Source organism: Rhyacophila brunnea, unplaced genomic scaffold (genome assembly GCF_057557595.1).
Source record: "Rhyacophila brunnea isolate RB1 unplaced genomic scaffold, BYU_Rbru_1.0 scaffold_20, whole genome shotgun sequence".
Taxonomy (NCBI): Eukaryota; Metazoa; Arthropoda; class Insecta; order Trichoptera; family Rhyacophilidae; genus Rhyacophila; species Rhyacophila brunnea.
The window spans coordinates 38,082,653-38,105,472 of NW_028232860.1; the positions used below are offsets into that span (position 1 = coordinate 38,082,653).

Here is a 22,820-nt window from a genome sequence, read left to right on the forward strand (position 1 = left end):
ACTTTGTCCAACTATTTCACGTATCAATATTTAAACAATTTTATTATATTGTTGTTAAAACACATAAGACAATAGACGACGTTTAACATAGTGTTAAAACAAGAATTTAAAAAAAAGGCAAAAAAAACATTAAACCTCAATGTATTTATTTTACCTATATTGTATATGCTACAGGTAAAACCGGCTAATTTTGTATTAATTACCGTCAAACAATTTTTAGTGATTATCTTTACGAGTTTTCGAAAATTATTCAGCAAACATTTTATCTTATAGCCTACGAATACGTATAACATTATGTAGGTACACATATAAAAATAAACCTGTTTAATTATAATATAAGTTGCTAATTCGTATAATGAACAAAAACTACTGTGGGAAAAATCGTTGTCTTGTGAATATTAATTTCTATACTAATTCGATAATAAATAGTCAATAAACATCCAAAAATAAAACTGCTTCTTCTGACGAATTCTAAATATACATATTATTTTTAAAATGAACACTATCACTTGATGGAAAGGAAAAAATTATAATTTTAGCGATTTTGCAAAATCAGGAGCGGGGGGGGGGGCGGTTTGAATCGGTTTTAGCGACCAAGGATTCGACTTTCGGCTTCTTAAGTTTATATTTAATTAGGTACAAATTATCAAAGGCAGTGAAGTTTGGGAATTTGCTTACTTTTCTTAGTTAAATTGGCATATACCGTGGCGTAATGCCACGGTATGATACATGATAAGCTGATAATGTTACAGGAACAGCTTAAATTCAACAGTTAACGTAACTATTGTATATAGTGAGGCAACTTTTTTTTATTTTTCCGACCATATCCGATCCTAATAAGATCATATAGGCCTCTACAGAGTGGAGGTTTGTATTAACAGATTTTGTTTTTACAAGAAATGGATGTCAGCCACGTGCTTAACCTATTAGGTCCATACTCTGACTCACACACATATTGAAAAACAATATGCGTACTTGCCAGATCCAGGATTCGAACCTTGGACCCACGACGCTATAGGCCGACGCTTAAGGGGGATGCTTCTACCTACCAGAGGCACCTAGCGGAAAAGTACGAAGCTTGCTATTTGAGACATTTTTTTGATAATTTACAATCTCAACTGTATTTATTAATATATATATATCTGAAAAGATTAAAAAGAAATATATTTTTTATTTTAAGTCAAGGATAAACTTACAATTGTAAAAAAAATGTGAATTTGTTACATATTTACGTACACAGTTACGTTATTATTACATTATATTTTATGGTCATATTTATTATTAAAATTTAGTTTATTAAGTTTTCAATTTTTCCTCTTAAATTTTTTTGACTAATTCATAGTTTTAATATTTTATTTTAAAAAACATCGATTTTTATAAAAATATAAATGTGTATGACTTGAAATCCTTTTTATTTATTCCGTGCGGCCATCGTGGGTGTAATATTGTCCTAAAGTGGGCGAAAAATAATATTCATTGATGATAATGATGACGACTTCGAAGTATGCCAAATCCTAATTAAGCATTATCATTAAATAGCGCGATTGCAGGACTCAATAATAGCAATCACCAAAAAAATCACTGTCGACTGGCACGTCTGTAACGCATGCGAGAGAGGGAGTCGGGCGAGTTTTCCATGAGGAGGGAGGGAGAGGGCGCGAGCAGGTGAGAGGTTCTGTGTCACACCTCGCGCTCCTTTGAGACGCCGCCGACCGCTCTTTCATCTTGCCGCCCTGCACCAAAGCTACGATTCTTGCTAGAAGAATTTTTTATACTTCTCCAAACGCTAATTGTTTGAACAGATTGATAAGGAATTTTTGTTTTATACGAATAAAATTGAGTAAAGTTGATTATTATCTTAATATATACTTATATAATAATTAAAAAAAAAACTTAGCATGTAAATACGTATGTTTAACTAACATACCAACTTAAAAACCGACATTTTGATGCCGCGATTGGTGCATTCAGTTTACCGATTAAGAATTATAGACATTTCTCATTAGCTAATTTGATTAAATTCCCAACCAATTAAATACTCAGTTCCATTGTTTACAAGAAATGACAATTCAATGCGTTTATCCAATGATTAATAGTGAGTACCTACTTATTTATTTTTTCGACGGGATTTTCACTTACACTAACACTTCAAATATTCAAATTTTGTTTTTATACTAATTTGATCTTTTACTAAGTCGGTAATAAGGTTTTTACATTATTTTATTGCCTATATGTACTTAAAAGAGAATAACCTGTTTTCGTTGTCAGTATGAATTTAACATTGGTGAGAGCGCATAGTGCCTGAAGATGCCGAAAGTTGAAACCCTGGTCGCAAAAACGACTCAAATGGAATATAGTACAAAACTTATATAAATTAGAATTTAATTCATACATTGTTGTGTATTTGAATCCGAATACCACTTGTTTAATTCGTATTTTTTTTTTCAAAAAAGATTTTTTCTATTGGTTATATATTTTCTCAGGGCTATGTTTAGTAGATATTATGTTTACGAGGCTTTTCAAGTTATGTACGTATTTTCAATGACAAATGTACATTCTAAAATCTTATGTAAACGTTTTCAATCATCTTAAATAAAAAATATTAAAATAAAGTGGTTTCAAAATCGAAATATCGTTGGTTGCTGCCAAAAGTTGGTAAGTCGATAATTTAGGTATTTAGAGTTAACAACGGATCATGTGTCTATATATACATAAATGTCTATATATAAATAGGCCATCCGATATATTAGAACATGCACATAAACCACAAATATTGTGCCTGATTTTATAGGGCATGTTTAACTTTCAAACTCTAAAACATGATTTCGAGACTTACCAACTATTAGCAGTAACCCCACGAATATATTTCCCTTGTGTATGAACCGAAGTATTGTGATTTTTTCAAGAGATTCTGCATTTATTTGGTAGAAATTTATTGTAATTTGTAAAATGTATTAAACATGTACATATATATTAAAGATTCCTTGCTTCCCTTTCCCTTGCTTAATATAGACTTCACACGAAGTATTATTGTGAATAATAACAATCATTTTGTCTGATCTTTTGATACAAAAGATACCTATAATAAGTATAGGGGCATTTAAATACCCATGTATGTTGAATAGTAAAAAAATGATTACTGAATCCAAATCAACAATAAGTCGTAGATACGATGCGATGCGAGTACAAACAAGCCAGTAAAAAAAAGATTAACTAGAATTCCAGTCAAAATACAATCACCTTATATTTTATGCATAAAGATTGCTAGCCATTGTTCGGGCTTTCCAATTTTCTGATTCCCTGCCACTGTGTATAAATCATTATTATTGTTGGGAAAAAATCTGATAACTGGCAGTACTGAACTGTAAATATTACATAGTTAACGGCGAGTCGACAATGAAATTTCAATATCGGGACATTTCTGTGAAACGATAAAAATATGGCATTTTTTTAAATCAAACTGCAGTGGCGTAGGTCGGAAATTCTAAAAAAATGTAATAAATGAGAGACAAAATCGGCTGTCGCTTGCAAGCAGATAATTACTAAAAATATTGTGAGTAAATGGAAATTAAATGATGTTAATTACTTTCACGCGGAAAATTACTCAATTGAGAAGTTATTTAATTTCTATATAATATTATATAATCGAGAGGAGTCGAATAGGCCATATGAGGTCTCCATCCGGCAGTGAATCAAGCCCGGTTGATGATGATATCATACCGGTCTGATTTCAAAGCAAACAGCTGATTGCAAATGCGTCGGCATATTGTATCTACAATGGAAAACAATATTGGCAGTTGATTGTGTAGAAAAGTAGACACAATTTAAAATAAATTATTTAAGTGGTTACTAAACCATAACGCAAAAAATCGTACCATGTTGAGATTAGTAAACGTCTAACGAAGAAAACAAAATATGACTCATTTGAAATATAAAACACGAGCGTATTAATACAAATAGTATTAGGTAGTATCTACTGACGAAATATTTCTTCGGATTTTAAAATGTTTTGATTTTTAAAACGACAAAGTTTGTGACGAAATATCGAAGAAAGAAGACTACACTATCATGGTATTGAAATATCTGTGCTGTTATTTATTTTGTGTTCGGTTAGAAATAAGATGACTATGACATTTATTATGACAAAGTGATCGGACTATTTTTATTCCGCAGAGTAATTTCTGGAAATGTTGTTCGACTACTAGCATAGGCAGAATAACTTCCACTCAGACGCTCTGTAGCACATATTTAATTAGTTCGAAAGGATATATAATAGTAAAATCATAAAACACGAATATACTGCCACTGGAAAAAGAAAGAATTCGAATTAAAATTTGTATAATATTTGTACGCTGATATAACGATAAGAAAATGCGATTAATTTTAATTAACTACAACGTAAACCATTATTTGAAACGTCATAATAAAATTCGTGGATCATATGTTTGTGTCTGCGAGGGTTTACTTTTTTTCCACGTTGTTTATTAAGTAGGTTAATGCGACTAATATAAGAGGAATGCTAGTGTACTCTATAGAAGAACGAATTAAAAATAAAATAACCCTTGCCCTTTCTTTCCCTTTACACTACGCCACTGCGATAAAAATATAGTGCGCGCCGACCGGAAGTGAGGACAAGTTCTATTCACTGATTTTCAATAATGAATACATGAAAAGTGTAAAAAAACGATATGTCTATTGTGCGGACCGGATGTCGAGCCCCCCGCTCCCCGACCGGGGTATCATGATCCCCTCGCGGTACCGAAAGGGAAAGATACAAGAGGGGGGATGTCAAAACGCAATCTATATTCATCGCGCGAGATTGGTGGCAGTTTAATATTCAAAAAGTGAAGACGGCCGATTTTGTATTGTTTGAAGGCGATAACTTGAAACTGGCAGACGGATATTGGTAACAATAATAATATATACGAATCCTGGTTTGCCTTTAAATAAATTATAGAATTGTGACTTACCTGGTTTAACTCCTACGTATTCACCTCGCGCGAATTATCAGGAAGGAATTAATTTATTTAAACCGTGGAAAATATTACAATCAATAATTATTATTGAAAATACATAATTTTACAAAAATCTCGGAAAACAAAAATAACCTAGAAATAAAAATCACCGTTCGCGTGAGCGCTCTTACTATTTGAGCTATCGGTCCACCTATTATGAATCATGCAAATTGAATATAATAATTATTATTGTGCCATCGACGCTGTTTCCAAGTTCACCATAGTAAACACCTCAATAAAATTGTGTTAGCATAAAGATACTACAATTCTATGAGGTTCGGTTTTTTTGTCACGAAACAATATACAAACGGAGTGGCGCCGAGCAAGGTAAAGCGATGCAATAGACTTGGTGTGAGTAAGTACTTACAGTTGACAATAACAACCGTAACAATAATTAAATAATGAAATAAATTACAACTGCGCATATCCATAGTTAAATGGTTACCCTGAAATTAATTATTATAGTGACTATAATATCACTGGCTCTAGAAAGCTGGTCGCTTTACCTTTGCAAAATTTGAAACACCTCCAATTCACTCGGCCTACCCTTTCTTCCAGGATTTTTAAAAATAGGTGTTGAGGTTTGGAAAATTATTTATTTTCAATCATAAGAATTTACCATTTGGTACATTGAATAAGAATATATTAATTTAAATTTTCAGTTTAACACGTTGTTTAATAAATTTTAAAAATAGGGTTTACGTAACTCATTAGGCGTACTTCCATGTAAACACTTACTACTTATATAATTTTTGCATTTATTATTTGTAGGTATCTACTGTTTATCTAATACTGCTTATAATTTCTGTAGTTTTAAATACTGTTTATTTATATGTTCGAGTCCTGGTCAAGTTGTGAACGTCTTGAATTTGTAATTGATAAAGTTTACCAACTACCTATACGTCATAAATAAATTTGAATAACGCAAATCACAAAAAAAGAACAAATTATTAAGTAAATTTAGACGAAAAGTCCATCCAAGGATGTATGCAAGTTCTTGCTAATTATCAGGAGCTTTATGTTGGCATCTATAATTATTTAGGAACATATACAATGTAGACACATATTGCTTTAGTCCCCATATAAAGTTGATAGGCACCTAATAATTAATGAAGTCATCCAATTGGCGAGAATGTTTTCTGAAACCTACCTATAAATCTTTTTCAGGCTTTGCAAAATGTTTACCATAGTTTTAAAGAACCATCACAATACATATTATTATATTATAATATTCACGTATAAATTTGTTACGCTGTAAACCTACGAAGGGCAACTTATCGCCGCCTCAGTAAGGGTACAATTTGACAAAAACCTGTTGGGAGAAAATGGCTGTCAAAGTTTTTGAATACCAATAAGAGAGTAATTAGATATTTTTATAAAGAATTTATATATTATTATTATGTAAATATCCTAAAAAATAACATTCAATCTAAAATTATACAGAACCACCCTAAATGCCCTCCCATATTTAAATTAAATCAATTTATGTAATAAAGTGTAGAATTGCACTAAAACAATAATCATACTCCTTTGATATGTATGTTGATGTCATACAAATTTATCTGAAATATTATGGTAAAATAATTTTCTACAAAAATAGTGCAGCCTTGCCCAGAAACTTCAACTGATTCTCCATATTTTGTAATTCATAAATTAAAACCGACATTTTGTCAAATAGTGTACCCCTGTACTGAGGCAGCGTTGTACCTACATATGCTAAGGACTCAAGGAGGGAGGGTATTTTCCTGAACTCTGAAATGAAAAAACAGCCGATACCGACAATCATATGATTTGATTGAATTTAAAGAGGTAACAAATTTTTATAACGATATATCAGGGGGTACGAGAATGAGGGGGAAAATTCGTTGGAGAAATTTCAACAAAATAATTTTAGTGGTGGTTGTAGGAAATTCATAAAAGGTATTATTCTAAATCTAAAATGAAACACTTATCTATAATTGCGATGAACGTGCTGAATTAATAACATATAAGTTAGATAACTTAAAAAAATAATTTCAGTTTACATATTAAACTTTTTTATAATTATTGTTATAAAAGGAACATAGTTGAATTATTTCTCTTGATTGTACCTTTATGTATTTGCATATGATTAAATGTTGGCACTTCCTTTGAAACTGAAAAAATACACATTGTGTATGCCGTATGGAATAAGATACTACAACGCCAACTAAATGTTGTCACACACTTTAATGCATATTATTAAAATTAACATTTATCCCACTTTTTTATACATTATTTTGTGTTCCCTGATCGACAAGAGAAGGATGTTTACTTTTCGTACACATTAAGAGTAAGTTAATAGTCCCACAAAACCACTCACCCCGCACCACACCCGGTCTTAATCAGACGTATTTTTAATGAGAAAATTTCTCAGGAACAGCTACCCAAGTCTTGGGCACTAAAATGCGATTTAACTGAATGTACATGGATACTGCCTTATTTCTTGTCAGACTATGACGCCCAGTGTGATTAGTTAGATAGCGCCACATTGAAATATCTACTTTCAGTGGGCGCGGCAAAATAATGAAGCTTTTCCTCGCAATCAAGTTACCTACGAAAATACTCACCTGTGCAGCTATTTGTTTTCTAAACAATTTGCTAGGGTCAACTTAAGAACGATTAGATACCGAAAGTATACGAGCTTAGTTCAATCCAATCAAATAGTGTACTTATTATGATCGTGGAAAATTGTTTTTTTCTGTAGCAAATATCAGTGATGCAAAACCTAAAGTTTAGTGTGGCGAATTGCCAATTGCGTTGTTTGTGCTGAAAAATACACGATTACAAAATAGGGGAACATCAATTAATATGGGTAACAATGTTAGTTGTAGGTAATATTATAATATGTAGTTAATAAACCGATGGGAGTCTTACTATACAGAAATACTACTAAATAGTTTACCATAGAATTTAAGCTAACTGAATGGATGCAAGCGCCTCTGAATGATTTTGAGACCTCCGCAATAAAAAAAAAACACTAAATTCGAACCACCAATGTTCCTAGTAAACATATAAATATAGCCTTTCCAAGAATCATATCATATAATTAAAAATACTTATTATGGGGATGCACGCCACCGAGGATGGCACTATGCAAACTTAACTCAATGATTGGAGTAGCATTCAACTCCATGCGGAATGTCCAGAAGCTTACAATATAAAAGTATACTCGGCATCATTGTGCGAAGGCTGCATGAAGACATTGAACCAAACTACACACGGTCTAATCAGACGTATCACGGAATCCCATGTTTGAATGTGAGGTATCATTTTTTTATGACAGGGAATGTCTCAGGAGCAGTTATCCAATACTGAGGTGTACGCTATGCACTCAAATGCGCTATGATTTTATTTACATTAAGTTAAGAGTATACATGGGATGGGAGAGAGGAGCACGTAGAGGCAAAATTAAAAATTGTAATAAGTCTCCTTCTTTGACCATGTCCGAGCTAATAAGATCATATGGGCCTCCACGTAGTGGAGGTTTGTATAAACAGATTTAGTTTTTACGAGAAATGGATATCAGACACTTGATCAACCTATTAGGTCCATAACTCATACACAAATTGAAAAACAATAAGTATGTGAACTTGCCAGACCCAGGATTCGAGCCTAGGACCCACGACGCTATAGGCCGATGCTTAAGCCGCGCGGCCATAGTGGGTAACACAAGTAACACAATCTGATACAAAAATGCTGAAAAAATTAAGTGAAGAGATCACCTAAAGACATTCCAAAAGTTAAAAAAAAAAAAAAAAAACAACAACAACAGAGCCACCTATCTCAATTCAAGATTCACCTACACATAGCTGCCTGCTGTTTTACACTCAGCGCCGGTTTCCCATCACTGAAATAGACCACGTCCGCGGGGCAAGCCTACTAATGAGTGGACACCTACTCAGCAACACAAACACAGCGAAACACGCATGATGCGATTATACACACACATGCACGGCCGTTCATAAAACACGGCGAACGGTTCACATTTCCTGTTGACCTCTCGAAATAGCTTTATCTCTCTAAAAAGTATAACTGCTCGCGAGGTCTGACTGCCACAATTAACTGCCGGTAATCGCCGGTGAAATTTTGTTCATACACGACTCCGATAGGGTATTGTGACCAAAAGTCCTGATGTAATGATGCAGGCGTTAAGGGTCCCACGCAAGGCCTGAACAAGTTAGTGGTAATTATTTTTAGTTATTTTAGTAGAACATAATATGGTTAACTATGTTGTGTTTAAATTTGGTAGCCACACTGAGAAGCAACACGATGGTATAACGTTTCATAGTTAATTTGATAATAATAATATCGAGGTTCTACTGTGCGTTATACCTACGCAAGCAACACTGCGCGGCTTAAGCGTTGGACTATCACGCCGTGGTTCCCAGGTTCGAATCCTGGGTCTGGCAAGTGCAAGTACACATATTGTTTTTCGATTTGTGTGTGAGTCAGGGTATGGACCTAATAAGTTGAGCAAGTGGCTGACATCCATTTCTCGTAAAAAACAAAATCTGTTAATATCTACAAACCTCTACTCTGTGGAGGCCCATATGATCCTATTAGGATCGGACAAGGTCGGAAGAAACACGGCATCATTTTGCCGAACAATAGACGCTCTCTATATATCATTACTCTGAAATCCCACGACTTTCGCTGCAGGTATGGGACAACTTAATATTCAGGTGGCACTGAATTGCGAATTAATGTGGTAGACATTGATTATCTTCGAATGCAATGCAGTAACCTGTTCGCAAAAAATGAAGATTTTCAAATGCACATTTTGTTCAAAATTTACCATTTTCTACAAACGGTTCACCATATTGCATTCAAAGTATGAAAAAAAACTAGCACTATCTTCTGTCACGGCCGGACTCAATGACATTATTAATGGACAACGCATTCAATACAGTAGCTAGCAAGTAAATTCGCGCATAGCGATATTCGCACATGTATAGGTAGGCGTTACGTAATTTCCATTATGCGATATTAAGCATCGGGAATTTATAGCAATATCACCATTATTGTAATGGCGTTAGAACAGTGTTTCTAGTCTTAAAGTTCATTTGAGCGAACCCGTTCGAACCGAACCATTCGGCAGACCCGACAAAAAGCATCGGGAATTTATAGCAATATCATCTTTATTGTAATGGCGTTAGAACAGATTATGCCATTCGGCAGACCCGACAAAAAAGTGAGTGTCATTTTTTTTCCAGATGCTTCGTCCATATTACCTAATTTCATTGGCCGGACTATTATATAGTGGGCTTTGGGGACAATTGAATACGCTGATTCCTCGGTGTTGTCAAAATGACAAAAATTGGTCATTTAAGATAAGAAAATAAACAAGTAGGCAGAAAAAATGGTACCTACCATTAAAAATAAAAAAGGTGTGCAGGAACTACTATTTTAAAAAAAGTAATCAAAATTGTCCACACCATAACAAAGAGTGAAGAAGAGTTAATTGTTTAGCAAAAGTTTAGGAATAAGTACCTGCTAAGTCATTGCAACTTAAAATAATGTAGATACAAAATTTAGGCATCACTTAGATATAATATAATTTAACTGTTTTTTTAAATTAAGAAATTCACGATATGAATAATAATAAAAAAATAGTTTATTGTATTAGCAAGTGTAAGTACGTCAAAACTAAAATTTGGAGAGAGATTTGGAGAATCAAGGTAAATAAGCACGTATTATTGATAGGTACCTACTACCTTGATTCAAACACAAAACCGGTTGCCAAAATGTACACAATTTGTTAAGAGCTTTGGATGTATTAATACTAGCTAAATTCGTCGTAATTAGGTAGGACGCAGATGGCTCAATCGGTAAAGCATATTGGCGTGAATTCAATGAATGCGGGTTCGTGTATCTTTCTGTTTTAGTATCTGAGGTGGTTTAAAATTTAAATTTGGTTACTTTGTCCAGATACGTATCAAAAAAATGTTGATCTGGCAATAAAAATGCTAATGTAAATTAGTATAATATTATTGTCGTCGAAAATGGATGGTCACAACTCAGATAATAGCCGCGGACATCTCCGAGAGAGCAACAAACAGTTTGGATCTCGCATATCACTTTTTAGAGCCGGCCCGTTTTTCCGTGTGTGCATCTGATGACGGCAATTAGCGCCGAAAGAGTACCGGCTCCATTCTCTGGACCAATGAAAAAGCTCCAATTTTTTAAAAGCTAGTAGAGACCACTTCACTTAATTACTCCTTGAAACTCCAAAATTAACCTCTCTGTGTAATCAATTTCAATCAATACATTTATGGTCAACAAAATGTTCTTTTAGCATTTGAAATGTTTTACTGTTTGAGACATTTATTGACAGAGTGGCAGCTCTACTTAACTGGATGCCCTAGCGACAACCATTTCCACCTGTTGAATACTGGCTGAGACAAGCCCCAAGTTGAGCGAACTATAGGGTATTTTTTAGAGGTATAGGTATAAGTTTAAAATAAAATAAAACACATACAAATCATGGTAATGGCCATGGTATTGGCTTTATTGGAAGGATAATGTTATGCTATTAGTGTTTAAATATGATTTCGGGTATATGGGCTCCAAGAAAACGCAATCTGGAAATCCAATTTTGCTATTTTGCAATTTGCAGCTGGGGTCGTATATCGGCAATTCATAGTAGCGCGCGCTGTGTGGCATGTTGCGCCATCTTGTTGAAAACACAGCTCTTCCACATTAATGCCATTTGGGGAACGAAAAAATCAGTAATCACGGATATAATATAGCGCTCTACATTGACTGTAACGCTCTGGCCGGTATCATTTCTGTCATCATCGGTAACAACGATTTTCGAAAAGCTTTGCAAGCGTTGTTCTGGCGTAAGTTTATTCATGGTGAAATGGCAAACCAAACTGAGTACAAATCAGCTGTCAGATGTCAAATTGACTGTCGCTGGAAAAAGTGTTTCCAATTCTAAAAACAAACTTCTAAAAAACGGGTCTTGGACGATTCGGCGCCGGAACAACTGGACGCCACGCAATCGAATAAAACTAAAAAAGAAACTAAAAAAACTAGACGTTCTTGAGTTATAGGTAAGTAGTTCTTTTAAAATATATATTTAATATTTTTTTTAAATTTAAATAATTATATTATTAGTTAATACTCGGTGAGAATTTAAATATGCACACGTAAATAATGATTGAATTGTGCATAGGTTTACGTTCTAACGAGAAGAGAGTTCTTTTATTTTTATATAAAGTCACAGACATAATAATTCTCAATCCGCAATAAAAAACATTATGTTAAGAGCAAAATGAGTTAAGTAGCAGATAGAAACTGATTAAAATTCTTCGTCTACTTTTTGTATAAAATCGCAACGAATGTCTATTTATTACATTCGACAGTGCGGCGCCCAATTGTCCTGGCGTCCAGTTGTCCCATTCCCAAAAAACCCTATACAAAGCAAATAAAAGTAATGAGAACGTTCCTTGGAAATGGATGAAACCGGTCCGGAAATAATACTATTACACTTTCCAATATTTACCGGAATTCCCCTGTAAAATGCAGTGTACTAGGCATTTAAAATGAATGATGCATTAGGATAGATAGGCACGCATAAATACATACTGCCGGTTAACGTATTACACGCGGTTTGGAACATTTTAAATTGAGATTTATTATTACGGAGTAATAATTTTTGATGCTGTAAATACTGATATTACAGACCCATTAATGTGAAACATGATATTGCTTATTTTGAAAAAATGCGAAGGTGCTCTATGAGGATCATATTGAGATGTTTTTTTTTAATAACGTTTAAGGTGTGTAAATTAAACCATCCATATATTATACAAAAGACACTTCAACTTTCTTTCCACAACATAAAAAAGTTAGCTATCCTTGTTAGTAGCCCAACTGGGGTTGAAAACATTCTCAAATCGGCAACACTCAGTCTGGACGGTTCACTATTAAGAAAAAGCAATAGGTACATATAAATCTGTTTATTTCCGCGGTTTTATTGAGTTGGCAACAAGAAAAGGCGTAAAACTCATTCAAATGACTTATGGTATAATAAAACTACAACAAATTTTATAGCGTCTACCGTGGAACACCGTCTATGAAACCGTGGGCAAAATAAAACATGATGCACTTTCAATGTGTTATTGATCGCGAATGGCTAACAAGTAAGAACCATTCCTCACACAAATGTATGTTAATATTATAATCTCTACTCTTTGTAGGCCCATATAATCCGCTTGAGCGAAAATTGTACGTAAATTAAAAAAAAATAACTATTGTATTACGTTGGTAACTCTTTTCTCTTCTAAAGCCGTGTAGTAAATGCAAAAAAACATTGTTTAAACGCCGCAGGTGACATAATATTAGGTATACACCTACGTACAGATTGATGATAGAAGTACATACTGCTGCGTGACTTGTAACATACATACTTATTCTGTAAGTCAGTAAAATGCATGAATAGTACAGTTTAGATGTTGTAATACACTTGATTGCTTACCTTTGGTGATGTTTAGTCTGATCTGCTCTTTCTCCCAAGATGCGAAGGAGGCCTTCAGCGCCTCCGTCATCTTCTTGTTGGTGCCGGGAGTGAGCGGCGGCACTTGGGCCGGGATGTCTGCAAAATAACAATAAGAAAAAAAATATTAGATTTCCATAAACATTGCATGTACCTATCATTAAAATGAATAGTTTTACAAGGTGTAAAACAAGAAAACAGGCTAGTGTGTACAATCTACGTTACTAAGCCTGCCAGTATCAGTGTTTTTAAATATGCATTTAGCTTGTAAAATACGCATCCGGCGTATAGCGTTAAATCTATCGTTTTTAGACACCGGTTTAAGTTGGTATTTAAAAATGCTCAAGATGGAAGAAATAATAATATATTATATCCGCCGTATTTGGCAGCCTGTTTTGACGTTTCGTGGTACCTAATGTACGTAGGATACCAATACCTAATGCTGTTTGCGATTTCTTTGTGATTATTCACCAACATATACAGAATATTTAGGTACATGGGTCAATGAGAAATGGGACCAGTCTCAGGAAATAAAAACTAGAATTGAGATCACAAGGAGCGCCTTTCTCAAAATGAGACGCCTCCTTACCAATCGAGATCTTAACCTAGGTCTGAGACTGCGTATGGTACGTTGTTATGTGTTCTCAATTCTTTTCTATGGTATGGAAGTATGGACGCTAAACCAAGAGATGTCACGCAGACTTGAAGCTTTCGAGATGTGGCTGTATAGACGCATCTTCAAAATTCCTTGGACTGACCGGGAGACAAATGTTGAAGTTCTCAATCGAATGGGGAAGGACCGAGAAGTTCTACGTAGTATCAAAACCAGGAAACTACAATACCTCGGCCACATTATGAGAGGACAAAAATACAGCATTCCCCAACTCGTCATTCAAGAAAAGATCAATGGGAAGCGTAGCAGAGGACGGCGCCGCATTTCGTGGCTTAAGAACCTCCGTGATTGGTACGAGTGCAGCTCCACCGAACTGTTCCGGGTAGCAGACGACAAAGATAAGATCGCCTTGATGGTGGCCGACCTCCGTTAGGGGATGGCACAATAAGAAGAAGATACAGAATTGTCGACAACTGTCCTTTCACACGCAGTTATGGCAACATTACAATAATTATTTGATTCCGGGACAAGTCGAACAAGTTTCATTTTATAAATGATAAATAAATGTAGTACTTAATCAATAAAAAAAATACCATCTATTTATGTAGGTATCCGGGTTTAACTTGGCAATATAAGCACAATTAATGATTTTTTGAATTAGGTGAATTTTAGCGGAGAACAGTTCAATTTGCTTCAATTAACTCTGTGATACAATAATTAATCATTACACGTAGTACCCCCTTTTAGCGTCACTTTCACATAAATCCGTCTGAATACCCATGTCTTGAATGAAAGTTATCTTCATGTAAACTTTGAAAAATACTGAATCTTTTGATATATACCTAATCAAGATACAAAATCAAATTTAACACAAAAATCATTATTAATCCCATAGTGTAAGAAGCACATACGAAGATTAAAAAAAAACATATTGTATATTGATCAGATATTATTATATTAGGCTGCCAAAATAAATAATTAATATTTGCATCGGGGGAAAAACCATTAAAGATAATGATGTTGTAGCTTTTGATCTCTGGCAAATAAATTAATTAAAAAAATAATAACGTACACGGATAGACTTTTTATTTATTTATTTAATAGCACATTATGATTTAATTATTTTAATTACACGATACTTATGTAAGTAGGTATACCTATTTATTATTTGACTAGGATACTATAGATTTGAATCTCAGTGATTATACACGAATCTCACTGGGAAGCCAAGCGAAATATTATAATCAATAGTTAATTGTTATTTTATTTATATTAAGTGTTATCTTATATCTTGATGGCAGATAATCTGTTTTTGGCTTATAAAAAATAATCGTTTTGACAATAAATACATTCATTAATTAATAACTAGTTATTCTCAGGTAGCGTCATAGCTACATTTTAAATAAGGTATCCAAATAATCTATGGTTCTATAAATCGAAGATGTTTATATTATATCTACTAGAAAAAAATACCAAGTGATGATGCACTCAATAATAGTATTTTTTGTATCATAAGCAAAGGCAATATAGAGTAATAATACCTATAAATTGGTAGATATCTATTTCGATAAAATAGGTGTATTTACGTGAGTAAGCGTATGAGCGAAATGCATATATGTGACTAAGCGATTAAGTATGACGCGCATGAGAGGGATGAAACTTGCGTGTTGTGTTTATGCGATCGCGCAATAAAGATGCAAACACTTTCGCATATAAGTGTACGTGCGTCAGAGAGAGACAGCTTATGCGTTACAGACAAAAAAATGTAACGTAATTCACCATTTAAGTCTATTCATAACATAATATTATATTTAATATTCATAAAACCAAAAATACGAGAATCCACAGACATCAAACGGCTGAAAAAATTAATTAACCGTTATTTTATTACTTACGATACATTGGCTCTCTGATTTGGGATTGCAATACCGGTATCCCAGTATTTTTCGATACTTACCGAAATATCGGTATTTCAAATAAGACAATACCGATATATTCGGTATTGAAAGAGGAAACAGGATCTATTAATTAACCAAAAAGATTTAACAGTATTTTTAGACTTATGTGAAATCGCGGTTAAATACGATTCGTTTCTATAATCAATAGGAACCTCAGTCCTAGTGGCGAATATTTCATGATCTAATAATAATTACCTATAGACTATAATGGACTTGCACGTGCCTATTTTTTTCATGTTTATCAACTAAAGTGTAGCTTATACAATAATGGAGAAATTTTATTTTGTTGACGAAAAAAGTGAGAGACGGTGTGTTCGATTTTAGCTTTTACGGGATAAAAGTAAAGAAATTGCTCTCTAATAAGTGCAATAAACTAATACAACGTTAGGTGAAATTACCAATTACTTTTCAGGTCACATACACCTCTACTATATTTAACACTTTATAATATAAATTTATTGAATAGAAAAAGAAAGAGTCAATAGTTCTATTATGTATTTGTAAACATCAGCATACATTTACATATTTTTTAAGGTTTACATAATATGTACCTATTTATTTAGATAGTTTTGCTATAAAATATTAGTACATATTTTAAAAATATTTTTATAAAAATATTTATTGCTAGCTGAGTTTTCCATATATTTCACGAATACCAGAATTACTACCAATATCCAATAGAAAAAACCGTAATACCGGTATTAATATTTTTATTCGGTATTGCAATCTCTATCTCTGATACAGTTTTATATATTTTGAATTTTTATATACGTGTAGGTAATCGCTCAAAATAATTCAAAATACCTTTCATAATATAACATATCTATAGGTGTACCTAATGATATGATTATTTCGGACGAGGCAGAAAATGCAAAGTTTCCAGGGTAAGATGCGCATTATGTTTAATTTATTGAGTGGGGGAGAATGTAGAATCGCAACTGGCAAGAAATATACATTGAAGACGACGGCAGGTTGCAAGTTGCAGCAAACAACAGCTGCCGCCGACAACATGTGTGAGACATAGCTTACGTTACATGAGACCTGTATCTAATTGGATTGTTCGATGGATATTTTTCATATAAGCACAATAATTAGACATTATTTAAACATCCATACATAATTATTCAATTGATTTTCTTATTTATCTCTAACAACCATCATCATTTCGCAACATCTCGCGAATAGATATTTTATTATTATCCTTGGCTCTACAAACCGGTGTGTAGATATTGAAAGAAGAAATAAAATACATATGACTATCCAGATGTGGGAGACGAGCCCGTGGTCTACGGATGTAGTGTCATTCCACATAAACGTTATTGATACGTGCAATAAGCGCCGGCTACGCGTGAGCACCAAAAATGGCGCCACTTTTTCGTCAAGCATGTAGTCCTAAAAACGTATCTAAAGAACGGTCAAAAATGGTACACTGGTACTACTACCATATGGTCACCTAAACTACCATATGGTCACCATTTTGAAAACGTCATTCGAATGTCAGATTCTGTCCAGTTGCGAGTCTTGATTAGGTAGTTTTCGACTGTGCCCCCCCCCCCATCCATTCTTAAGATAAGTTTGTAGGTCTGTACGCGTCACATCTAAATGTATGTAAATGTGGCATTAATGGCGCTTCTAAAAACGGCAAAGCGTAAGGGCTATTAGTGATGGACGTTCTACCATTCTTGCAGTGACACTCGTATTCGGTAGAATTCTATATCTATGTAATGTAACCGTTGTTATTAATGTAAATAATCATTTTAAAAGAGATAGGGCGTTTAGTTGGAGATAATTATGATTATTTTATTAAGTGGTATTCACCATACATAATAACTATTTAACACCTGTTTTTTGCTCATATAATAAGCGTTGTCCACAGATTACTTGATACAGCTAAATAAGTGAATGAAACAAGTATAGTAACAATTTAATTATATTTGTATCGAATGCCAAGTGACAGTTTAAAAAAATAAATCATGTGAGTATATTAATATATCTACTAATATAGAATTAGGTCACATAGACATGGGAAAGAGTGTTATGTTAATTATTAAATAATGAATTATAGTATTCAGGAAACACCGAATAGTCCATAGGAATTTATAGAGAAATCTATATTATTATGTAAGTACATTATAAGGGGGTAGTAAATTAAGGAAGGAATGTGAATAATACAATATTTAATAGTAGATTTCTAGGAGAAGACGAAATTTTCGCCTGCGGTGCTAATAGTCGTTCCATATCTATGAAAGTGTACATAAAATTTTAATCATTTTGTTGGCATATATCCGTTGTAGGAATAGTAGGTACAAAGCAAAGTGATAAAATAACATACAATTTCATTAGGAGGTTAATTAATATAGTAGGGACTTTTATAAGTATCTCCACTGTTTTACATGTCCCTTTTATAATTTTGTCAAATGCACTAAGAGTTCAGTTTACCATAAAAGTAACACATACATAGGTTAATATTTAATGAAAAAAACCAGGTGACTATAAATTTATTAAGTATATGAATAACTTCGTTGAATTAGTCATGGAAATGGAGGTGGAACAAACCAATCGCTGAATTCACCCTCACAGAGATACAGGAATCGAAAACGAGAACCCAACTTTTAGGTCGCAAAATAAATATGAAATAATCTAGATAAACAATAAAGTTAATACTTGAAATGATAATTATCCAACTATTAGTAGGTACCTACCACCACGACAATAGATAATACAATACGTCATAATATAACAATATGGTTATTATCACATATTGTAACTAACAAACACCAAATAAAAGTCCAGTAATTGTCAGGAAACAAAATCTTTGATGAAATCATGGGGAATGAAGAACATGGGTTGCTTCACTTAATCCATACATTACAGGGGGTGACAGATACATAAGGACGGGTGTATTTCTTAGCTGAAGCACCTGCATCGACTTAAACAATAAGGTGCCGTCCATATATGACGCCTAATATAAGAGGTTGCAGGGGGGATGTCGAAAATAAGACGCTATAAAAAAAATAACTAAAGGGAATACGTAAGTGTGATAAATTTAGACGGGGGTTGAAATATGTCGAGACGAAATTTAATAGTGAAAGAATGGGGGGGGGTCAAACAACAGGTACCTGCATAAAAACGAGTAATGTAATTTATGGACGACCTCTAATTAACTAATTAACGAACCTCCACGAAGACGTCACATAAATAAGAAGAGTACTTACTTTCATATATAGTTAACTTTACAAAACGATGTCTCTATTTAGATCTATCTTAATAAATAGTTTTAAATGGGTATTTACTGTGTACCTACTGTTGATAATTCAAGGTGTTTATCCAAAAGCCGACAGTGAAAATCTGATATTACTTACATAATACGTATTTTTTTAAAACAAAAGTGGCATTATTGGTAATAGAATTAATAATTATATGTTATGTAAATCCAAATACATAATATTTTTTAATTTTTAATCATATTTTTTCATTTAAACGAAAAAAATGTTGATATAGGTTGAGCTATAACTATTGGGATGAAAATGTGCGTAAACATAAGTAGCACCTGTTTGAAATTTGAATCGATTAGTCACGAATTGTAGCTATATTATATCCGATAACCAAATTTCAAAGAGATTTAATTTAACAAATTTATTAAATTCACTGTTCCAACCGCTTAAAAGCTTTCGCACCACATGGTACATATTATAATATATTGCGATGGAAATTAAAATGCAGTAATTCTGCGCTTGCATTTATAATTTATTTGCAGTGTTGCAGATCCATTATTAACAATTGTATTATTAACATTTTAATAGCAAACAGAAATTCATTTTGCCAATGATTGCTTTGCCGATTACAATAATTTAGTTAATAATATAATAAGTATTGTATTTATATGTTATTTATTTAACCACCAGACACCGCCACTGTTTTTCGTGTATCTCTAGAAAAGACTTGTCACCATTAAAACAATACAAATGTTACTATTTCAATCGCTAAGTAGCTAATTTTAAAATGCATTCTTTTCAGTCGGAAGCCAACAGCGGTGGAGTGAGGTTGTACAACTTCGCTTGCGTATTCGGGACGCTATTCGCCTGGTTACTCGCGAACGGTTATAAATACGGGATACAACAAAAATAATATTGTTTGTAAATGAATATGACAATAAACTCAACATGTGTGGTCCCATGTGATTTTGACAATCAGTGCCAGTGCTTGAGAAAAAGTGAAAAATATTTATTGTTGCACGGATAGTGCACTTTGTGCGGGGAGTGCGTCAAACGCTGTGAAGCGAGGGGTTGTCCACACCGCTTTTTGTTCACACTGTTGCGCGAATTCCAAGACCGCGTGAACGGCAAAAGCAATAAAATGGAAAACACCACGATGGAAGTGAATGAAACCAAAAAAACGAAGAAGAAAAGAAACGATGATGAAGAGGAAGTGGTTGGAGAAAAAGAAGAAGAATGGCAGACGGTGACCTCTGGAAAAAAACCCAGAAGAGACTCTGGGGTCACTCCAAAGGGAAACCAAAACATCGTCATGATAGCGACGGGAAGTAAAATTCCATTAAAATTGAAAATAGCGCAGATGCTGCATAAGGCAGGAGTAAAAGTACAGAAAATTTACAATAAAAATTTAAAGACGTACATCCAAGTAGAAGACGAAAAAGAAGCAGATAAAGTGAAACAAGCTGGAGAACTCAAAGATCTCGGTTTTGTGACCAAAGAGAATGACTCCTGCTCTTATGGAGTAATAAGAAAAGTCGATATTGATATGGACCTCCAAGAACTGCAAATGGAAATCAAAAGTGATGCAAAAGTAATCAACCTTAAGAGGTTGACAAGAAAAGGTGATACAGGAGAGTTGACAAAGACCTCGTCAGTCAGTATTAAATTTGGGGAGAAAATATTGCCGAGAACAATTTACATATATGGAGTCTCTTTTGCTGTAGAACCGTATGTATTCAGGGTTATGCAATGCTACAAATGCTGGCGATATGGGCATATCGCGAACAATTGCGGACGTACAGTAGAAACGTGCCCTAAGTGTGGTGAAAACCACAAAACCTGCGAAAAAAATGAGGAAATTACGTGCATCAATTGCAAAGGTAACCACGCGGCAAACAGCCAAAAATGCCCAAAGTGGCAAGAGGAAAAGAATTGCAAAGAAGCAATGAAAAAAATGAACATACCTTTCAAGGAAGCAAAAAAAAATATGTTAAATAATAGCTATGCTGACATATTAAAACAAAAAAAAATCGTAGGAAGAGATGAAAGCGAAACAATTCAAAAAACTAAGGAAAACAAAAAGAAAGAAGAAGCGGTGGTAGAAGCTTCAGGCTCAACAATAATATCTACAGGTAGTAGCGTAAAGCCTACAAAAAATAAGAAAAATTCAAAGGGGAAGACAGAGGTTAACGCGATGGGAGAAATTATGAAAGTCTTGCTGAAAGGGGGAGACTGGCAGCAGATCATTAAACAACTAATAATTAAAGCAGTGGACTGGGTATGCAAAAAATTCAAAGAAGGACACTTAAAGGAAATTCTAGGGGAGGTTCTGGAGCAAAATGGATAATAAAAAACAAATTAGGATTTTACAATGGAATGCCAGAAGTATGAAGCAAAAAAAGGATGATATAGAACTCTACTTAATAAGACAAAAATTTCAATAGCATTAATCTCAGAGACTTGGCTGAGGTCTGAATTAGACTATCTGAAATTCAATGATTACACGATGTATCGAAAATACAGAAGGGATGGATACGGAGGAGAGCGATTCTGGTGCATAAAACACTGGCGTCTAAAGAAGAAAGAAAGAAAGACGGAAGAGCTAGACAAAATAATTATAAAGCCATTTAACAGAATAGGAGTGAGGACCTGATCGAAGGATCCCCTTCTAGAAGAGAAGAGGCGATATGACAGCGAGTCGCAGTCAAAGCCTCGGTAAAATCACAAAAAAAAAAAAAAAAAAAATATAATTTTACATGCACAGTTTGAGCGTGATCATAAAAACAGCATTATGAAGAGGCAAACTTTATAAAAATAGCATTGATGTTTTCTCATTTTATTCTTTCTTTTTTGAAAAAAAAACTATAGTCCATAAAATCGGCAGCACGCTAGGTATACTTAAACCTACCGCTTGAAATATACTTCGAGTGAGAAATTTCAACAATGGAATGCCAGAAGTATGAAGCAAAAAAAGGATGATATAGAACTCTACTTAATAAGACAAAAAATTTCAATAGCATTAATCTCAGAAACTTGGCTGAGGTCTGAATTAGACTATCTGAAATTCAATGATTACACGATGTATCGAAAATACAGAAGGGATGGATACGGAGGAGAGCGATTCTGGTGCATAAAACACTGGCGTCTAAAGAAGAAAGAAAGAAAGACGGAAGAGCTAGACAAAATAATTATAAAGCCATTTAACAGAATAGGAGTGAGGACACAAAAAAAAAAAAAAAAAAAAATGCATTCTTTCCTACTGTGACTAATAAAAGCTCTTAATTAAATTATACCTTTCAAGTCACAGCAAAATTTAAATAATCGTATATTACGGCAACTCTTTTCGCAACTGTAAATAATCCTTGGAAATTACAAAATTCGGCACCTACCGACCAAAACAATTTATTCAAAAACTATGATATGAGATCAACATTAAACGTCTTTCAATAATTTGTTGATCGTTCACAAAAAGATGACTTTTTCACAGCGGACATTTAA

The 22,820-nt window shown here is 33.7% G+C and overlaps 1 protein-coding gene across 3 annotated transcripts in view; it reads right to left on the reverse strand.

Annotated features, from left to right (window-relative positions):
• Window positions 1-22,820, reverse strand: part of pnt (ETS transcription factor pointed) — a 429,327-nt gene that overhangs the window by 113,440 nt on the left and 293,067 nt on the right. For all 3 annotated transcript variants that reach the window (XM_085948067.1, XM_085948069.1, XM_085948068.1), the window contains one exon: window positions 13,519-13,635. In XM_085948067.1, the coding sequence (XP_085804193.1) occupies window positions 13,519-13,635 (117 nt within the window). The remainder of the gene's footprint in view (window positions 1-13,518; window positions 13,636-22,820) is intronic.